This window comes from Rousettus aegyptiacus, unplaced genomic scaffold (genome assembly GCF_014176215.1).
Source record: "Rousettus aegyptiacus isolate mRouAeg1 unplaced genomic scaffold, mRouAeg1.p scaffold_m13_p_5, whole genome shotgun sequence".
Classification (NCBI taxonomy): domain Eukaryota; kingdom Metazoa; phylum Chordata; class Mammalia; order Chiroptera; family Pteropodidae; genus Rousettus; species Rousettus aegyptiacus.
The window spans coordinates 6230739-6252705 of NW_023416308.1; the positions used below are offsets into that span (position 1 = coordinate 6230739).

General features: G+C 45.7%; 1 protein-coding gene across 2 annotated transcripts in view; it reads left to right on the plus strand.

Annotated features, from left to right (window-relative positions):
- PTPN11 (protein tyrosine phosphatase non-receptor type 11) overlaps positions 1 to 21967 on the plus strand; it is a 72709-nt gene that overhangs the window by 29391 nt on the left and 21351 nt on the right. For both annotated transcript variants that reach the window (XM_016149758.2, XM_016149759.2), the window contains exons 7-10: positions 14351 to 14447; positions 16749 to 16828; positions 16957 to 17115; positions 20762 to 20893. In XM_016149758.2, coding sequence (XP_016005244.1) covers positions 14351 to 14447; positions 16749 to 16828; positions 16957 to 17115; positions 20762 to 20893 — 468 coding nt within the window. The remainder of the gene's footprint in view (positions 1 to 14350; positions 14448 to 16748; positions 16829 to 16956; positions 17116 to 20761; positions 20894 to 21967) is intronic.

The window sequence follows — 21967 nt, forward strand, 5'->3', positions numbered from 1 at the left end:
GTCTTTATAAAGCCTTATAAGGTAAGATGGATAAGTACAGAAATTTTAGAAACTTTATATCAAATTTTTAATGAGAAACCTGAAGTGTTGATTACGTAAAATTTGAGGTGTATACAGGAGCAGACAGAATAGCATAATCAGAGCAATGTACCTGTCGCCCAGCATTAGCAATTGTTGATACGTGGCATCTCTTTTAACTGCATGCCAGGCATTCCCCCAGCCCTGGCGTATCGCAAATCCCAGATGTCGTTTTATCTTTAACTTTCATTTCAAAAATTATTACCAGAATATCATCACACCTAAAACTAGTAACAATAATTCCGTAATATTAACACCTATCAGTCACTGTTTACATTTTCCTGATTCACACACACACACACACACACACACACACACACACACAGTTTGTTTGAATTGGGAAGTGCTTTTTCCTCTACTTGATTATGAAAAATTTTTGAACATATATAAATAGATTTGTATAAAGAACCCCCATGTACCATCATCAGCTTCATTAGTTACCCCGGACATCATGTTGTTTTAGTCATAAATATTTCCGTATTTATGGAATCCTTAGAAAATTAACCAAAACACTACTACCACATCTAGACAAGATAACAAAAATCCATCAACTATGTAATCATTGTTCAGATTATGATAGTTGTCTTATAATTAAAAAAAAAGTTTGTGCGTCATTTAAATAAACTCCATAGATCTCGCTCTTTTTTAAAAAGCTTAAGTGTCAGTATTTTGACTCCTCTTCCAGCCTCTCTCTCCCGTCTTCTCCTCCCTCTCCCTTTGCTTTAATTCATTCAGGCTGATATAGCTAAATATCACAGACTGGGTGGCTCATAAGTAACACACATTTAGCTCTCAAATTCTGGAGGCCGGAAGTCTGAGATCGGGGTGCAGGCGCAGACAGGTGTGGGCTCCCTTCCAGGTCCCAGACTTCTCATTGTGTCCTCACGTCGTGGAAAGCATGAGGGAGCTCGTTGGGGTCTGTTTTCTAAGGGTACTCGTCCTGTTCATGAGGGCTTCACCCGCATCATCTGATCACCTCCCAAAGGCCTCGCTTTCTCACACCGTCACATGGAGCATTAGGGCTTCAACATGGGAATTTTGAAGGGACACAAACATTCAGACTCTAGCATTCTCTTTGCTTTTGTTTTTGTTTTTATTATTGGAGAAAGCAGGTTCTTTGTCCTAAAAATCACTTTGGTCCGGCTTTTGCCGAGTGTGCCTCTGTGATAGATTTTAACTCGTTTCTCTCCCTCTATTTCTTGTAAGTTGATATATTCGGAGGCTTTATTAGAACTAGTTTTTCTGTGGCCAGACTGCAATATGGCGGTGTGTCAGGAACTACTTATGTCCTGTCGTTTCTCCATTTATTTTCTCAGCAGCCGCTGATAATTACTGCCTGGATCCGTTAATTCATAAGAGGTATCAGATTGTGATATTCAAACTTTATCGCTTCTTCTTCATTTATTAGCTGGAATATTTCCATAAAGGTGAGCTTTTTGTCACCAACGCAGGATAAATGTTTGATTCTTTACTTTTTACTAAGCAATTTTCAAAACAGCATTCTCCAGAGTTGTTATTGTTGTTGCTTCATTTTGTTTTTGTATCAGTTTGCGCTCGTGGATTCATTAAACACATTTGGTATGCTTCTTTACGGCATTCATTATCATTTTTGTTGCTCGGGTTATCTTAGCTTTGGCGAGTGGGAGTTTCTTCAAGTTGGCTTTTAACCCTTATACAACTCTAATAGTTTTTGCTGAGTTCCTTACTTTCCGGTGTGGTAAGTTGTTACGGTATGATATATTTCCTGTGTCAGAACTGAAATCAGTCATTTCTCCAAGGAGTGAGTTAGTGTCTCCCCTTCCCTCTCATTCTCCTCCCTTCTTCCTTACTTTTTTGCCTTTCTTTTGTATGAAGTAGTATTTAGAGACTATGGTCTGGGAGCCAGAGGTGCTTATTGCTACGAGATTGGTTATTGCCTTCTCAGCGGACGGAACTAGAAAAAACTTTTTCCTCAAAATAAAATACATTATAAGTTCAAATGATACTTCATATCCAGGACTTCATTGTTTTTACTAACCTCGTCGATCTTACTCCTGGACTTCTTTTCTTCTGTGCCCCAAATCCCACTTCTTGAAGCCATAATATGATGATTTATATGCTTTATCCCACATTGCACACACAACAGTTTCAGAATAGGACTGCCACTATTCCCAATAAAGTAATTACATTTGACATTTTTCCATAGTGGTCTCTAGAGATAGTCTTCCTTCATTTTCACTGCATAGAACTCAGTTGTGTGGATGTACTATGGTTTCTTCAGTGTACTGATGGGCATTTGGATCGTTCCCACACATATTACAAAGAGGATACAGTGAATAGCCCTGCGCATGCAATTGTTCCTATTTTTGCTGGCTGTTATTAACATTTTTAATGTTTCACATTAAAAACATGGTTGTTACTTAATCTCTAATTTTTATCATACACCGTACATAATTTTGGTTAGCATATTTAAAGTCCGAAAAATACCATTTTTAGTTAAAATCGAACGATGTCGAACCTTTTTGGTAAATAAAAGAAACAGTGAGCTATTTTATAATCTAGACCCATTTAGTGTCATATTTCCTTTTAAAATGGTAGCTGAGGATCATTTGTATAGACCACTTTTCCTATAAAGTGACTATGAACCTGTAAAAAGATACAGCAGTGAGTTGGGTTTATGGTGCAGTGACGCTAACTTCACCTAGGGCGACGCTCAGGGAAAAAGTCAAACCTTCCCGAAGAGCCGGTGGTGGTAGGGGTGTTTTCACGTTTCCGATGGTGGAGTCAAGATCTGAACTCGGAACAACAAGCCTGCTGGAAAAAGAAAGTCGATTCTAAGCACTAACTTGATGGTTTCACTCTGCGACATCTCAAAGTCATGTCATCTTTTATACATTATTAACAGCAAAGGGATGGGATGGATTGAGTTGGCTTTTAGGGGAAATGAAAAAAAATAAACAAAGTCACATCTGTACCCTGCAGGGTCTCCATCGAGGTCAGGCTGAGGTGATACGTGGTCGTGCTCGAAATTGGGGCATTAATGTTGCATTTAAATGGAAGCCTAGGTCTAAACAGTGGACAGCCTACTTTCTAGATCTCTTCCATACCTGCTTCTCAAATCCAGTCCATTAAAAAAAAAATTGCCCTTCAGGGTTGGGGTCAGGGGAATAAGTCTGAGAACAGAACAAACCGTCATAGAAAAAATTAGCTATGTGCAGGCAGAGACTTACCATAATCTAAGTCCTCTGAAACTGAGGTCTTTTGCACAACAGCAAGGCATTGCCGTTTTAGTGACTGTACCTTAGCTGTCTCATGGCAGGTGATAAACGTGGCATCAGGTCCTTCTGACCGTGTATGCTGATGGTCTTCAAGGGATCTGAATGGCAAGGCTGCTGGTGGTCTGACTCTGACAGCTGTGTTATTGTTTGTCTATATGCCCAGCTCCTGGTTATCTGTAGGACTCTCTATGTCCTTCAGGTATGTGTCCCCAGAAGACACTTATAAATTGCTTTTGCTTTTGACGCATCTTAAAATCCAGAGTCTCTTGTGAAGCTCTGGTTCTTTATCCCTTTGCTGCTAAAATAAATTCAGGTCGATGATTTTCTTCCAAGATGTGTTGTATGATCAAGACATCATGATCCCCAGTCTTCGGTTTTCCCCTAGATATCGCCCATTTCTGATCTGTGTGAACATCATGCGTCTCCTGCATACCTCCGCTCATGAATGTGAAGAGGCAGATAATTATTTCTAGATCTGTTGAAATGGAGTAAAGTTCTGCTAAAATGAGACGGACACTAAGTGTCAAAAAGCAGATTATGATCCTATAATTTCGCACCTGCGACGTGCAGCTTACCTGAAACCTGATTCAGGCCTTGCGCATCATGGCGAGGTACAGATTACATGGCTCCATGACAGGGTATTTGCCCCCTCTCTGTGCCTGCTCCTCCCTTTTGAGTCCTTCAGGCCTGAGCTGCCAGGGGGCACTGTGGGCTGAGGCTGGGCACCGTGTCTGAAAGCAGGACCCAGGTTGAGGATGCCCCCTGTGGTCCCTTGGCCCCCACTCTTTCTTTTCATCTTCCTCTTCCATCTCACCGCCCTTTTTCCGGTACCCTGTTCTCCCCATACCTACTTCATCCTTCTCCTCCAGTGGATTTCTCTACTTCTTGACTTACAAACCTTGCTTTTAGCCCCTTTTAGATAGTGAAACTAGCAACTCTTAGTCTTTGTACCAAAATCTCCAAGATTCTCATGGGCTAAGATGCCATCTACCTTTGGTCCAAGGAGCAGTGCCAAGGATAAGATCACATAGAACAGATATGTCTGCATGGACCACCCTGTTCGGGGAAAAATAGTCCTCAGAGATGAGAATTATAGGGAGTTGGGCAAATGTCCTGGAAATATCTGCCACAAACACTTGACACTGGTGGTGGCAGTGATTAATTCACTCATTCATTCATTCATTCATTCAGCAAATATTTATTAAGCACACACTGTGTGCTGGAGTCTCTGTTCTAGGTTCTAGGGATGTAGCAGAGAACAAATCAAAGTCTGTGCTTGAAGCCGTAGTCAGTTGGGTGAGACAGATGGTAAACAAAGAAACAGGTAAATAATTCAATACATGAAATGGCGATAAGTGCTTTGGAGGAAATGAAGTAGGGCAAGATAAAAGGGTATGCTGCTGATGGCGTGTCGCCGTTCTATGCAGATCACGCCATGCAGCTGACCTCAGTAAGGGCCTTCCAGGCGAAGGGACCAGTGAGTGCAAAAGGCCCTGAGGTGGGAATGCCCTTAACATGCGGTGCGATCAGGAAACAGCAGTACAGGTGGAGGGGAGCGGGCGAGAGGAGTGACCGCAGATGGCTCAGAGTGCGCAGGGCGCTCTGGGCCAGTGTCGGGCCATTGGCTTGCACTTGGAGGAGGCGGAGAGTCTCCGGAGAGTTTCGAGCACAGGAGTGACGTGATCACTCTGGCTGCCGCGTGGAAGGCAGGCTGTAAGGGCGAAAATAGAAGCAGGGAGAACAGTGAGGCAGCCGATGGCAGCCAGACGAGCAGAGAAACGATGGCGGCTTGAACCTGGGCAGCTGCGGTGGAGATGGTCGTGTCCTCGAGATATTTTGAAGGTAGAATTGTCAGTATTTGACAGCAGTGTTGACAGGTTGTGTGTGGTAAGACAGACCTGAGGCCAGGATGAGATGAAAGTTTTTGGCTTGAGCAGTTGGTAGGATGGAGTTACCATGGGGAAGATTGGAGAACAGGTTTGGGGCAGGTGATCAACTTTCATTCTGGACACGTTAAAGTGGAACTGCCTGTTAGACATCTAATTGGCATGTGGTTCTTCAGGTGATTCTACGGTGTTACAGGCGGGATTGCACCAAAATGTTCTTCCTTCCTCACTTCTTCACCTTGCCAACATCTCTTCACTCTTCAGACCCCGTCTCAGGGTCATTTTTTCACGGAATCCCTCCTTGATCCCTGTCCCCGTGCTGGGATTGGTTCTTCCTGTTAAGTGTGCACAGAGCAGCAAATCTATTTCTGTGTAGCACTAACCATCCTTGGAGTTCATGAATAATTTGTGTGGTTATTAGTTTAATGTTTGTCTCTTGTACTATGACTCCATGGAAGCGTTATTATTAGGTCTATTGGTATAAAGGGAGGTTCACTCAAATGAAAACTGATGGTGAACAAATAAAGAGACAGACACGCTTTGATCCTGCTGTGTGCCTATCGCCTAAGAAAATCACTCGGAGCACTGTATGGGGCACACAAAGACAAGGAGTCCTGCTCTGTTCACCAAAGCCCTGGTATCCAGAAAGCCTGGCACACGGAGGGCACAAATAAGTATTTATGTTGGGTGTCGAATCTGAGCTGCTTTCAGTAGTGAGAGTTGTACTAGATTCAGACCCTTTGTGTATATTTCAAGAGAGAACAGCTTTCTGATGCTAAAAAAAGTAGGGAGGGATGTTTCAGGCTTTGCTTGGAGATGCTCCTCTACTCCCATCCATTTTGTTTTCATCTGGAGCCCATTCGAGGGTTGGCAGGTGCACATTTTAGTTTTTGAGATCCCTATACACACTTGTCCAAGAGGATCTAATTCAGGGTCGCAGTGGTGAATTTCAGAAAGATTTTAGCTTTGAACCTTCTGTTTGTTATTAACACACACACACACACACACACACACACACACACACACACACACACAGCACCTTATTAACTAGGGTTATTTTTCCCCAGCCCTTTAAAGCTTGTTTTCCTGGGTAATTTAATTTGTTTTTAAAGCTCAGCCTTCTTGCATTACGCAACCCATTCCCCTCTGTCATGGTCTGAAGCTGTTTTCAGCTCGCACAGGCATTACAGTCATTTCCCTGACAGTGACACAGATGTCCCGATTCTGCCAGCGGCCCTGCCAACCGTCGTGTCTCCAGGAGGAGCCGGTGCCTGCCTTTGAGCCCACAGTCCAGTTTGGATTTCTTTGAAATGATTACATCCTGCTCAGTGGAGCTATAAATTCTACTTTGAGATGGTTAGGTTTTATGGAAACAAGACTTTCTCTGTACCCCAAAGCTGTGTCTAGAATAATAATTCTTGCTGGTGATCTCTAGCGGAAATCTTCCCCTCGGTGACTAAGCAGTGCCACATTGGACAACAGTCCCCAGCCAGGGCTCCAGCCCCGTGCTGTAAAGCGCTCTTGGATGGCAGGCGGCAGCTGTAGCCAGGATTTTCCATCTAGGCCTGAGCTCTCCCAGTTGCTTCCAAAAGCTCCGTTCTGGACAACTTCCTTTGTTTCCTTTGGGCTGTTTCTCTTTCAGTCTCAGTCTGTCTCTCTCTTCCTCCCCTCCCTTCCCCCTTCCCCCCTCCCCTCTCTCCTTCTTTGCCCCTCCGGGGTCACGCTTTCCTCTTTAGAACTGTTTTCATTTGCTGGAGCTGCTTGACATCTTTACAGAGAATGTAAGAACCGAAGGTGCTTTCAGGTGCTTTGACATCTCTGCTTCGCCTTTTCCCTTTGCCTGTAAATGACCTTGCTGCTCACTGCGTGTGCCGTTGTCCTTCCGTCTTCCTCCCCGAGTGGGGGGCGTGCTGTGGCCTCTGGTCCTCCTTAGCTCCCGCCTTCTTTAACCTTGGAATGTGACTTCCCCCATATACTGAAGCAACACTTTCAGAAGACCCCAGTGGCTTGCTTACTGACATCCCGTCTTTTCTCCAGCCCCGTTCTCTCTCGTGCCGCCCGTGGGAGCGCGGTCCGGCCCCTCGTCCCCACAGCTTTCTCGGATGCTCTGCCTCGTGGCAGCGCATGCCCGGTATGTTCCTCCTTCCCCTCCCTTGTGCCTCTCTTGCTGTTTGTTGCCTTTTCTTCTCCTAACCAGCTAATAACTCCGGGGTTTTTCCAGGATGTAGTCTGGGCCATCTGCTCATCACTTTACATCTGCTCTTCCTTGGGGAGCGTGCCCATCCCGTGCTACCCCGATTTCCCCAGAGTTTATGTGGCTTCCAGCTCCGGATTTGCCTTTTGAACCGTGCCTTCCACATTTCTTTCTTGGCTGTCACGTCTCTTCAAACGCGAACATTCAAAACAGGACCTGTTATTTTCCCCCTTCAAACTAAATGCCCCCTTTTATGTCTCCATCTCTGGTGATCGTACTGTTCTTTCTTTGGCCCTGTAGGCTGGAATCCTCAGAGCATACCCTAACTCATCTTTCTCCTCTCCCTCCATCCCTTGCCATTCAGTAAGCCCTGTTGATTTTTCTTTCGTAATGTCTTCCTGGTCTCAGAGGGAGGAAGGAGCCTAGCCTTTATTGTCTGCTTGGTGCTTTATCCTGAGTTAGGGAGCCACCTCATTGCATCCCCTGGGCCTTGCGAAGCAGGTGGCGTAATCCTGGACACTCTGAGACATCAAGCCACCTGCCCCGGGCCACCCAGGTGGGCCGTGGCAGGGCCAGGAGTTTTGCTGGATGCCCGGGGTGCCAGCTCTCCTCACCCCAGGAGACACAAGGTGCCATTTACCTCTCTGCCTTTGACCCTCCACTCACTCTTCACGCTAATCTGCTCTCAGCATTCCTCCTGTAATCCTCCTGCTCAGAAACCTTCAGTGGCTCCCTATTTCCTACTAAACACGTATTTTCATTTTGAATACAAAGAAACTAAGCCCAGAAGAAATGAGAAAAGTGTCCCTAAGGATGCCACTGGCAAATGGTTGACTGTGGTTTGAACTCCTGGGACTTCTGATACCGCGTTTCTTCTCACTCAGCCGTTGAGGATCACCAGTTCCCAAGGCCCTGGGCCGTCTTCCTGACTTGCCCGCCTCGGCGAGGCGCGGCTACCAGACCCTCCGGCCAGTTGCCCTCACCTTCCCGCTCGCTGGCCCCTCAGCCACCTTGCTTACGTTCCTTAGCTTGCCAGGATGTCTTTTCTCACTCGTACCCGTCTCAGTTCTTCATGTGCTCCTTCCAGAAACCTGCCTCAGTTAGTTTTCTTGGGTCTCGCTCCCCGAATCCCACACCGCATAATTAACCGCACACTTACTGACAGATTAGGCTTGCACCCTTCGCCGCTGTCTCCTGAGTCAGAACCTGTTCTCCAGGGCCTGTGCCTTTCAACTTATGTTTCTGCTTATACTCCACCTCGTGGGAGGAAGGAGGTGACTTGGCTGACAGCAGGCGCGGGGCAGAGACCAAGTCTTGGGAGGCTTTTGCCCCTCACAGCGCTTCGTAAGTGCTTGTCGAGCGGTTGGGACCTTGAGTCTCCAGCCACCCTTCCTTCCTGGATGGTGCTGTGGACCCGGCGAGCTGCCCAGAGCCCACCGTGGAGAGATGGTGGCCGGCCGTGCAGCGTGGCACCAGGAAGTGGGGGCTGTCACCCGCCCGCAGTGCCCGCTTGCACCACAGAGTTTGCAGCACAGAGGATGGAGTGAGCGGTGACAGGGTGGGCGGTGGCGGTGTCCCCCCGCGGAGTGAGCGTTGGCGGGGTGGGTGGTGGCAAGGTAGGTGGTGGCGGGGTGGGCAGAGGCTGTATTCCACATCCGGAGGCAAACAAGTTGGCTCAGACCGGGCAGAGGGCCTGGTTCGCAGCCTGCCCGGGCAGTTCCCACCGTCTTAATAATTATTCACGGCGTCCACACCAGAGGGGCCATCTGTGCAACAGCCTCCCCCGACCCCCACCCACCCCCTTTCTCTCCTTCAGGAGGCCACAGCCTGGTTGGGGTGCGGGGACAGTCAGCAAGGGCTTTTACATTGTTATTTATTACTAATTCGCGTATAAAAACCTTTTATTATTGAAGTTTTCAGACACCGGAAAGTAGAGAAAATAGTGGGATGAGCCTCCTGCTGCCCACATTTCGCTAAACCTGTTTCCTCCGTCTCTACCCCTCCCCTCCCCCATCTGCTGGATACGCCCTCATGACTAGGGACACCGCTACTGGCATTGCGGCTGGCGGGGGTCTGAGGTGGGGAGCAGGGGTGTCCACTGGCCATGAACGGAAGGGGTGATCGTACACACGAACACTTGTCCCATCCACAGTCGGTTGTGCTGCTGGGCGCTCCTCAAGGTACATTGTGGATCGGGGATTGACTTTTTCTTGATGCCTTCCAGGTTTAATGGTTTGATCCAATCGCTTTGGCTCTAGCTCTGCTCCCGTGTGTGCTGAGGTGACTGTAAGCAGCCTCTGGCTCCTTCTGAGCGCTCTTCCGTTTGGTGCAAACCCTTGGGCAATATTTCTTGGGAAACGGGGGTATCTTGCAGCCCATGTCCCAGCTTTACATAATCCTTTTTGCTGCCTGTCCCAGCCTTATCATTGATGGAGTCACAGTGACATTCAGCTTGACAGGTCATTTGCAGCTTTTGGTGCCCCAGGGACTGCTGGCAGAGGGAGGTTGTGGAAGATGAACAGAGAAAGGGCTGTAACCTCCTGGGGGCAGGGCTTGCTGGCCGGTCTCCCGCCTCTTCCATCCCTCAGCTCGGTGCTGGGGAGGAAGCGCCCTTAGCGGCTGGTGGCTGATCACTCGGGTGCAGTGGGGGAGCCTCTGCGGGCAGAGCATGGAAAGTCACAACTTCTGAGTCTTTTTTATTTTCAGACTCACTCTAGATGGATGGATGGCAGCCTTCCACTGCGGGAAATGAAATGTGTTCAGCAACTTGGGCCCCAGGCACAGAGGAGAAAGGGCTAACGGCACTGAGGAAGGAGCTGGGGGGACAGGAGCACTGTTGGCTGTTATTAATCGGTGACAGCTGCCAGCCCCAGGCAGTTAGCACCCACCCATGCCTGGGACACAGAGGCTCTGTGCCTGTCCTTTCTGGAAGACTCCAGGGCTCAAAGGCCTGTCTTGACTCCTGTGCTGTTCAAACCCCAATCCGCATGGAGGAGATGACTGGGAACTTAAATGCAGGACGATGGAAGCTCCTGGCTGACCGGGGTGGATGGTCCAGCTGACGTGCCATGGGTGTTGATGAGGATTTCCCTGGCCTAGAACTCTGAATTTTGTCTCGCTACATGTTTCTTCATACGTGAGATGATTTTTGGTGGTACTCCATTACACAGTAAGATTGAGTTAGCGAATGAGAAAGTTTTTCTCTTTTTACCCAAAATTTCAGTGTAGTACTGACATGTCTTTAACACCTATTTCTAATACCTACCATTGTCCCCTTTTTTTTCAAAGCCTCGGGCAGAATTTGATAATGTTTTGTTTTCATTATATTTCTTTTTCTGGTTACCTTCTGTACATGGCAAATGGTACTAGTTGTCATATTGCTGGTAATGGGAAGTTTCTTTTTGAAATACATTTTAAGAAAGGGAAAAAGAAGAGATGAATTTAAGAAAACAACCGATATAAGAGGTGGCGTGCCAAGATGGCAAAGCATCCTGAAGACGCTTTTCACATGACTGAAGATTGGGAAATGGTCTGGCATTTTGCCTACAATGGCTTTTCCTTTTTGTTGAAGTCCGGGTCAGCAGTGTCGGAGTGGGACTCTAAGTGTGGAGCCTGCAGTGCCGAGACCATCAGCGGTGACAATCTGGGTTTGCGAATCTCCTCTCTCCCTCCTTTTCTTTCTTTGCTTATTCAGCAAACACATTTTGAGTGTCCCCTCTGTGCCTGATGCTCACTAGTTGTAGGCATAGCGTGGTGGTCCCTGCTCTGGAGTAGAGGATACAGATTGGGAAGACACAAGCAGGGTTCAGTGTGACAAATGTACTCATGGAGGGCGTTAGGCAAAATGGTTTTTAGTGCTTGACGTGACCGATGCCATCTTAAGAAGCAGGTTGCTCTCAGTGACTGCCTGAGGGGTGGGCCCGTATCACCTCAAAGGTGTGCTCTTACATGGATAAGTAAGGCCATTAAGCTGGTTAACAAGCACAGGCCACTTGGCCACAGGCCACCTGTGTTCCTGGTGGCTATATATGTATCTCAGGGCTCCACCCCGTCCCCTTTTGTGGGGCGATTCACCAGCTTGCTGCCTCTCGAGACTCTGTTCTGTCCTTAAGTTCCCTTAATACATTTTTTAATTCTAGAGTTTTTCCTCCCTTGGCCCCATCCTCTGGAGGTGGGTTCCAGTACACCTAGGGAAATTTTCCCAGCAAGAGAGGTTCTGCAGACAGCTGCTAAGTGGTGATTGGCACAGGAAGTCGTGCTGCTCACTGCCCAGTGGGTCAGGAAAGCCTCCCGGAGGAGGAAGTACTTGAGGTAGGTCTTAAAGAATAAACATCACTACGCATAGGTGCTCGAGGCAGAAAAAGGGAGTTCTAGGTGAGGCATAGCAGGTATGAGAAAGCCCGAAGATGACGCATGGTGACTCCCAGGCCCTCACACGTATCTTGGGACGTCTGGAGTATAGACCGTACGTCTGAGAACTTTAGCGTGCACGCGAATCACATGGAAATCTTGTTGAAGCGCAGATTGTGATGAGCAGATCTGGGGTAGGACCTGAGACAGTTTCTAAGTCGTTCCCAGGTGATGCTGCTGGGCCTGCGGGTCGGTCCGCAGACCACACGTGCAGCGGCTGGGCGTAGAGCTCCAGGAACGGTCGTAATCCAATGGTGACAGCCAGCGTCTCCTCCGTGGCTTCCTCGTGTTTCAGGCAGGAGTTTGCACTTTACATTAAGGTCTCACACTGGTACTCCGAGGTAGGTAATTAGGATTATCCTCACTTTACACTTGGGGAAACTGAGGCACAGGCAGGCGAGTGACTTGGCGAAACAGAGGCGGACACGAGAGGCAGGCCTCCCTGAGCTCAGAGAAGAAGAGGCCTCACGAGGTGTTGAAAAGCTTTTGGACTTGATCTTGACGGCAGGGGGAGAAAGTAAAAGTTGATTAAACAAAGGGCCTGGGTAAAATGCGGCTTTCGTAGGGATCGTCCTGGCCACATGCCCTCCTCAGGTGAAGCGTCGTGTGAAGTTTGTTTTCTGAGCGAACACTTCTTTGCTTTCCTGTCAAGTTTGTTTTGAACCGAGCAGCTAATTATCTCCTAGCACCACGACTCACCCCCTCCCCACCGCCCCCAATTGTAGCTTTTGTTGACATTGTTTTTCTTAACTTGGTTGATTTTAAGTGATCGAGTCAATTCATAGTGTTTGAACTTATTTTTGAACCTTGCCATCATGTCTAAAAATCAAGACTGAACCTTCTTCCTAAAAACAAATATTGCTCGGTAAGACTGGCTCATAGTTCAGAGGAAATGCTCGCTCAAGAGAAAGAAAATGGCTTTAATGAGTCAGCACTCATTTAAAAACTTTGACTGTTTCTCAGAGTTTTATTTCTGCCCAGGTTTCAGCGAGCTAAACACTTTTGTTATGAGCTGTGTGTCAAGGCCTAATGCTGCGTTTCGAAACTGAGAGTCAAATAGCAGATAAATGAAATGGAAATATAACAGAGCAGCTATGTTATGAAATATTGACTCTGTCACTCCTTGTAGGATCACACACACACACACACACACACACACACACACATATTTTTAGTCTGCCTTTCACTTTCTTGATTTGCCCATGTGTGATTTCCTGTTAACAGATTAGGCTTATTTGATTGAAGCTAATGGTCCCTTGAAGAGGCATTTTTTTTTTTTGTAATTTTGAAAATGAAACCTACCCTTTGAAAGTGCTTCAGCCCGGCTTGTCCTCCTTCCTGTCTGTTTCCACAGCCGGCCCTTCTCGCCAGTCCCCCACTTCCCCTCTTCCATCGGGGCCAGTCCTGCTGTGCCCTCGTGGTTTGGTCTCTGCTTTCCCTGACGGGCTTCCCCGCCTCCTTTCTCTGCGGAGGGGTCCTTTCTGGCCACTCGCTTCAGGAGCCTGATGTCTCTTCCTCACTCTGGCTGGGGACACCGTGGTGGAGGCACGGGGATCTGTGGGGACGCCAGCTGGCCACCTGTGGCACTCACATGGGTTTGCGGCATAGGAGGACATTAAAGCCTTGCTAGTGAAGCTTGCATGCCCACAGACCACTGGCGCCCAAACCATTTTATCGTCCTCTGGTACCCAAAGTTGAGAAATGACGTGTGGCTTGGTCAGAATGAAACAACGCCTCAGGACCAGGAATCCCATCTTTATTTGTACACTGCACACTGGTACCTGCTGGCTTTCATTCTTTTTTAAAAATTAAATTAACTGGGGTAAGGTCAGGTAATGACATTATACATCTCAGGTGTATCTCTTTGTCATACGTCTGTATACTTTATTGTACGTGTACCGCCTAAGTCTGGCTTCCTTCCTTCACCACCTTCGTCCTTCCCTGGTTTTCATTTTGAATCACTGTTAATTTTAAAGGTTTCTCTTTTTATAAATATTTATTCATTGTAGAAAATTTAAGCCCCCCCCCCCAAAAAAAAATAGATTAAAAAAGGGAGAGAGAGAGAGAGAGAAGAAGAAGGGGAGGCCTTTATAATTCCGCTACCCTGAAAAAAAATCCCCGTTACTTTTCGGTGTGTATCCTCTGCCATTTCTTATACACACAGGCAAATGCAAGTGCATGGCTAAGGTCACACACTGTTTGGGAAGTTCAGTCTTTTCACTTAGTGGTTATTCTGGTCACCTTTCCAAGGCATGAAATATCCTCCTAGAACATCTTTTAAATGGCTGCAGTATGTTCTATTGTAAGAGCGGGCAGTAGTGCTAGTCAGCCCTTCCCTGTGGGACATTTTTGTCATTTTTGATGTCTTTACCACTGTTGGTACAGTTAAGATCAACATTCTTGTAGCCATTGCGCACGACCGTGACTATTTCCGATGATAAATTTCTTAAAGCAGAAATGCTGAGCCAGGATTTTTTGGGGAAGATTTTGACACATGATGATATTTTCCTTTTGTTTCTCTTTAGACACTACAACAGCAGGAGTGCAAACTTCTCTACAGCCGAAAAGAGGGTCAGAGGCAAGAAAATAAAAACAAAAATAGATATAAAAACATCCTGCCCTGTAAGTACTAATATTCTGCTCAGTAACAGTCACTCTTGGTGATTGTGATTCTTAGGGTCCCTGTAACTTTTCTCGAGGGCATGCCCCCTTGTCAGTAGATCTGAGGCCATAACCCCTTTTAATCGTGAGCAGTTTTTAAAATCATCAACTGTGGTGGCCTCATTCACCAAGTTCCTGCGATGCTGGTTACTGAGTAAAATTGCCACTAGGAGGTTTTAAGTGTGGCTGTTTCCTTCTGCTAATTAGTTTTGTCCGCCTAAGAGGGATAATCTTAAGGCTTGCCAGTGTCAGGCCACACCAGGAGCCACAGGGGGCCCAGGCTTGTGTCCTTGCTCTGCAGTACGTGGCCCGTGGGTCTTGGAAAAGGCGCCCCTCCTTCTGAGACTCTGTCCCTTCATTTGGGGAACAGACAAGCTTCTTCTGAGGCCTCTTCCACCTGTTCCGCTCTGTGATGCTCTGAGCTCGAGTGACTGGAGCTTTGGGTCCATAACCACATTTTGCTCAGAAGAGGGTCTGGTGATGAAGCAGTACCTCCCTTCACACCCACATGCTGCCAGGTAGAGCCCAAGCTGACCGTGGGGAAAAAGAGGCCCAGAAGGATGTGGGCCTTGGACGAGGATCAGAGACGTGGCCCTGAACGGCAGTGATAGCTTTCCTGTCCTGCGGACTGACGGTGCCAGACCTTCTGAATCCATAGCTCTCAGTCCACACCACACGCATGCGAAGCGGTTGTTCTTACTGTCCCCATTTTATAGGCCATTTTATTAAGGTCGCAGGAGGAGTGAGTGGGAGAACTGGTGCTCGAGCCCCCAAAGCCACTGCCCTTGGCACCGTGCTCTCCTGCGCGGGTCCCCAGAGCGGGCTGTGGCGGTAAGCCTCGGCGGGCGACGGAAGGAACGCTTAGAACGTGCCTTGACTTATATCCTTTATTTAAAAAAAAGAAAAGAAAAAATTAAATTTCTGTACAGATTGATGGCAGTGCCTGCATAAAGAATTTACCTAACTTAAAAATGGGTAAAAAAAAAAAATTAATATGTGTATATATTTCACTGTTCAAAAACTTTATTATTAAAGCTTATTGGGTGCATGGTCAAATCTGGAGAGCGTTGCTCTAATGTCTTATCAGGTCAAAGCTACTTTGTCAGATAGTGTAAACCTATTTGTGTGCGCGCGTGTGTGTAGCATAGTTTTCTCTTTCTGTATGCGTATGCACACATAATGGCATTTCTGTATATCACATCCATACGGATTATTTGTAATGTGTGTAGGTGAGGACAGGGGGAAGTGGAGGCATTTATAAGACCAAGAAAGGGCAATTGAAGAATTTGGAGAGATCAGTTTGAGCCGCAGCATGACCCTAATGACTTTGCGGAAGCCTCATCCTTTTTATGTTGAAGTTTTCATTTCTGCTCATCTACTGGTGCTCATTAATAAGATGTAGGGAGGTAGGGGAGGGTGCAGGGAACAGTATCATGCAGTTTCTAAACAATGTGATCATCCTTTCTCCCTAAAAGATCCCAATCAGACATACCCTCTCATGCACATCTTATTTCTTTAAAGATGGGGAGTCTGAGGCAAAAGAATGTTATTCTGCCAAGACATATAACTGTATTAGTAATTCCCATTGTAAACTATTTAGCTTAGAGCACTTATATTGGTATGCTACTAATGTACAGAATTTGGTCAGTCGATACTATCAGAATCTTGTCTTTTAGGTGTTGTATATTATTCTGCTTCATTTAAACAAAATCCTTTTTATTATGGAAAGTTTCAAATATATTCAAAAGGAAACAGAATAGCATAAAGAATGCACACGTACCCATCTCCCAGCTCCAACAATTGTCAATTCATGGCCAGTCTTGTTTCATCTACGCTCTGATCTACTTCTCCTCTCTTTCCAAATTATTTTGAAGCAAATCTTAGACATCATGTCATTTATCTGTACTTTACCCTTCCTTAAAAAAACCAAACTTTTCTTTTGAATAATTTTAGATTCATAAGAAGTTACAAAAATATGTAGAAGGTTCCCATGTACCATTTACCCAATGAAAATATCCTATATATCCGTAGTATATTATCAAAACCAGGAAAGTGACATTGCTACTTTATTCTTCTTAGAGAAAGCATTATGAGGCATCATGTAGTATTTAGATTATTGTTGTGCTTATTTAGGATCTAATTTTTATGTGGCTTTATCATTAAATAAACAGAATTTGGACAAAATTGAGGATTAACTGGTTTGAACTGATTTGTCTTGAAGAGATTTGAATATTTTTCTGACTTGGTCTCTTTTCCTTCCAGTTGATCATACCAGGGTTGTTCTACACGACGGTGATCCCAGTGAGCCTGTTTCAGATTACATCAACGCAAATATTATCATGGTAAACTTAGCTTTTCACCGTGTTTTCTGACTGTACACAGCAAACCTATGTTTGTATTTTAAATCATTCCTTATGTCCTGAAAAGCAACTTCCAATTGTTTGAAGGATTTTTTTCCTAAAATTTCTAGCCTGAATTTGAAACCAAGTGCAACAATTCCAAGCCCAAAAAGAGTTATATTGCCACCCAAGGCTGTCTGCAAAATACGGTGAATGACTTTTGGCGGATGGTGTTTCAAGAGAACTCCCGAGTGATTGTCATGACAACGAAAGAAGTGGAGAGAGGAAAGGTATGCTACGTACTCTTCTGATGAAATATTTTTAATATAAGGGACACATCAAGTTGACCATATTAAGAATTGGGTAAGCAAATTAAGCTTACTCTAACTGACTCTCTGGCAAAAAAGAAGTAGACAGGTCTGATTATGCTGTGTCTTGGTGTAGTTTTTCTTGTTTCTTCTGCTCAGAGTTCACTGAGCTTCTTGGATCTGTGGATTTACAGTTTTTTTTTAAATTTGGATGTTTAGTATTTCTTCAAATATGTAGCCCCCCGCCCCACACACACACAGCTCAGGATAACAATTACACGTATATTGGGCTGTCTTAAGTTGTCCTAGAGTTAGCTGAGGCTCCGTTCATTTTTTTCAGTTCTCTTTTTCCCTTCATGTTTCTTTTGGACAGTTTCTCTTGCCGTATGTATGTCTTTAGGTTAATCTTTTCTTCTGCAGCATATAATCTGCTGTTAGTCTTATTCATTGTGTGTGTGTGTGTGTTTGTAGCAGATACTGTCCTTTTCATTTCTAGAAGTTTTATTTAAGTATTTTTAATATTTTTTCTCTCTTTTTCACAAGTGCATTATTTCTTGTACCTTTTGAACATATGGAATATATTTAAAATTGTTTTAATGTCCTTGGCACTAATCTTGTTATATATATCATGTCATTTTTCTAGTTTTTTCATTTGTTTAAGGTGGGACAGTAAATCCAGCCCTATTATCGTATTGAATGCAAAAGCAGTGGTCAAAAGGCAGTATAAGAAGGCCTGGCTAGTACTTTCAAGTGATTAGAGCACTAATAAATAAACGCTTATTTCACTGGTCATATAAACTATATTTATCATGACTTTTAAGCATTTAAAAATTAATTTGAATTATCTAAACAATATGTTCATATAAATATTCAAACACATCACAGTTAAAACTGTCTGTCACCATCCCTCACCCACCCATTTTAGTTTCCTCCTCCAACATAAACCCTGTTATCAGTCTGATTTGTGTTATTCTATACTGTTTTCTTGGTATTTATATACATTCATGTATTATAGGCATTACTATGGACCTCACATACCTACATTTTCATATAGACGTATATTTACATACGTGGAAAATACAGTATTTCTGGAAAATACTGCATAAAAAAGTGCTTTTATACAGTAACTTAATTGTGTGCATGGCGGGGTTTTCTCACCCATTAATTATGTTCTAACTTCTACATATTGGCCTATCTCATTCTTTTTAGTAATTACTTGATATTCCATGGTATGGATGGATGTACTATAGTTTATTTAACCAATTTATGCATTGGGTGTTTAAGTGTTTCAGCTTTTACTTTTATAAACAGTGCTGAAGTGAATAGTCTTCTTGCTTTTGTGTGTATGTGACAGGTATTTCTCTACGTGAGATGTCAAGAATTGCTAGGTCATAGGGCATGCGTGTTGTAAATTTACCTAAGTTCTGCCCACCTGTCTTCCATAGGGATTGTCCCAGTATACACTCCCCCCAGCAGTGTGCGCCACGTACCCATCTCCCCACATGATTCACGACATTTTGGTGTTTAAACATCGTAACATCCCACAGTGATAGAGAAGCTGACAAATCGCATTAAGTGGTAATTCTGCGTGTCCCAAAGTGAGCCCATCTACTTGGGTTTTGTTATATGGAAAAGTTAGGTGTTTTTGTTTGTGTCCTAGTCAAAGTTCTTTTTAAATTGATCCATGTAAAAGTTGCATGGAATGTAGCAGTCATGCACATCATTTAAAGCTAAGGCAGATGGGTGATTTTGAATTTTAGCCTTCCAAATGATTTTCATATCAGGTGTGAAAGGCACTCTGATTTTCTAAGATTCCGTCGTTGTGCTACTACTTGGTACGCTTCCGAATGCCTGTGGGGCCCGATCTGGCCATTATGAATCAAAGGCTTCCCGCAGTATCTGCCCGCAGTGACCTCAGTTGTCCTTGAATTAATGGACACGTTAAGATGTCATAATTTCTACCTTCAGGTAAGTGTCCCTAAGTATGGAAAGGGAGACTGAACCCTCTGTCCTGCGTGTTCCCTGACTGTAGTTATCGGAGGCCACCTGTTCTCTGTTCTTGGGGGCCGTGAAGAGAGGGTGCTCGCGCCGCTTCAGAGGACAGACGTTGGGCCGAATCGCTCCGGCGCCGCCCCTCACCCCCTCACCCCGGTCTGTGCCTGCTTTCCCATCATCTTCTTCGTTTGATGGGTGGAGAGGATGTCACGATGGGCTTTCATTCTCTCCGCAGGCCTTTCTGACGCCCTGCTCCCTCAGTACCCTCCCGCTGCACAGAAGAAAATCCAGACTCTGGATTCTCTTTGATTCCTGGGCTTAGATTTAAAAGCTAGAGAATTAGCTCTGACCTTTTAGAATTTGTTTGTCAAGGTTTTCATTAGACTTTGGAAAAAGTAGGAGGCAGGCTGCAGTAGTTTACAGATGTTTAAAGTCAGCTAAAATGTTTTCAGAGTTGTGATTTAATTTTGCGTTCTCTTAAGCTACAGCAGTCCTCAGAATTGATCAGCCAATAACAGCATTGAGTACAATTAATATTAAAAGCATTTTTTTCGGGGGTGTGGGGAAATGGTATCAAAGGAGTCACAGAGGCATTTGGATCTGCAAAAACTGGAGGGAAAGCTGAATTCGAAATAATAATAAATAAAAGCCCCCAAACCGTGCCAAGCAAAAAAGTCGTACCATCTATTAAATTGTTCTGTTGGACTTTTCTCCTACCATGCTTTTCTTTTCATTCAATTAATCATTGATCGCGGGGATAATCTGCAGCTGCTCTTTTATTTCTAGTTTTATAACTGAATTTCTCACATACAAGGAAGATTTCTCTTGCTGTTATTTGTGTCTCGGTTGCGGAAAGTATGTGATGTAAGTGACCACACCTGGGAAGAAAACCCAAAACACAAAATCATTCTTTGCCCCGGACACATCACAAATATATAGACTCCTCTCTCATTGACTGGAATATGTTCCTTTTTGACAGCAAGAATGATTTTCTTGGTGCCGTATTTTTCCATCCGCCTGCTCTTGCGGGCTTGGCATTCCCAGGCACCTAGTTAAGTGAAGGTCACGTGTGAGGTAGGTATCAAATGGATCTGGATATAGAAAAAGCAGCTCGTTTAAAACCCCATCGGCTGCCTTTCTGTGCCAGAGGTATTCACAGTCGGGTTAGATAAGGTGCGTGGGGTGGAGATGAACCAGACCGTGTGGCTCGTTGGGCAGCCCGTCCACCTCCAGAGTCCCTGCTTGCCTTCCCCACAGAGTGACTGGCAGATCTCTAGAATTCAAAACTCAGTAGCTACTAGACAGCACCCCCTGACTGGCCAGTCCCTCCCTTTGCATCTTGGATTCTTTAGAGATAAATAAACAAGCATTGACTTGTCTTTGACCTGTGTCTCGGATTAGGTCACTCTGCAAGGTGCCGTTGTCATCCCTCTTCTCCTTGGTTCTCCAAGCACCTGCTTTTCTTATTCAAACTCTTCTTTCTATTTTCTTTGAAAATCCAACAGTTAAATACTAGGTTAGCCGTAGTCCAGGTTAGTGCTCATTAAGCAAGACTTGAACGTTTGTCTTCTGCTGCTTTAGGCTTTTAGGTCAGAGTTCAGAGATTGATTGTCTTTCCTCTGATCCTTTCCAGAGTAAATGTGTCAAATACTGGCCCGACGAGTACGCTCTCAAAGAGTACGGCGTCATGCGCGTTAGGAACGTCAAAGAAAGTGCCGCTCATGACTATACGTTAAGAGAACTTAAACTTTCCAAGGTTGGACAAGTAAGTATATTGTCGTATTTTAGAGACTTTGGTAACTGTTCATGCTGGGCAGTAACGCAGGGTCATGCAGTCGCTCGTTTAGCATGCATTCACGCATTCATTCACTTCCTGATTCGGTAGCCATTTATGGGCCATGTACAGTTGAGGCACTGCTGGTACCTTGTAGACAAGACAGGTACAGCCTCTGTCCTCACCGAGCCTAGGGAGACAGAAAGTTAAAAAGTAGATGACCAGTGAAGCTTCTGATTGTGCTGTTTGGGCCACAAGATGGTTAAATATTAGAGAGCGACTGGGTATTGAGATGGAGTAAACACGGAGGGCCTCTCTGAGGGAGTGTCACTTGAGCTGAGACATGCTGGAGCCAGGCATCCAGAATGTCAGGAGGAGAGAATCTGCTCGGAACACATCTGACAGCCCTGGGGGCGGGGGCGTGAGGGTCGGGATGGGGCGGCCCTAGTATCTGGGAGGCCTAGTCAGAGGCCCCCAGGTCTGATGATCTCCTTTCCACGTATCCCAGAGACTCGGGCAGGTTTTTTTTCCCTCCCATTTGTTTTGTTTTACTTTTTATTCCTTCCTTTGGAAACGAATATTACGTTAACACGCCAGAATAAACTGGAAGAGAAGTGGTGGACGTGCGCGTTGCCTTGGGATGCTGACAGCAGGGCGAGGGGCTAGTTCGGCTGTTGGAGGGGGCAGGGAGAGCCATCCGAGGGTTTTGAGCCTGACGCGGACAGTGGCCCTGGGGCAGAGGTCAGGAGAGCTGGAAGCTGTACGAGAGAGCAGGGCTAGGAGTGTGGAGGTAGGAGACGGCAGGGTGGGGGCCGGGGCAGCAGAAAGAAGAGCAGCAGCGGGCGGCGATCGCGGAGGCAGACGTGGGGCGCGGGGCGGTTTGACGATGGCACGGATGAGGGGCGGGGGTGGCGTTAAGGAGGACTGCAGCTTTCTAGCTTGAGAAGTGGGGTGGGCGGCATGGATCTGAGGAGGGAGGGAGGGCGAAGGAGCACCTCCGGACGTGCGACATGAAGTTCGGGATGCCTCTGAGACATCAAAGCGAAGACGCCAGGGAGAGGACGC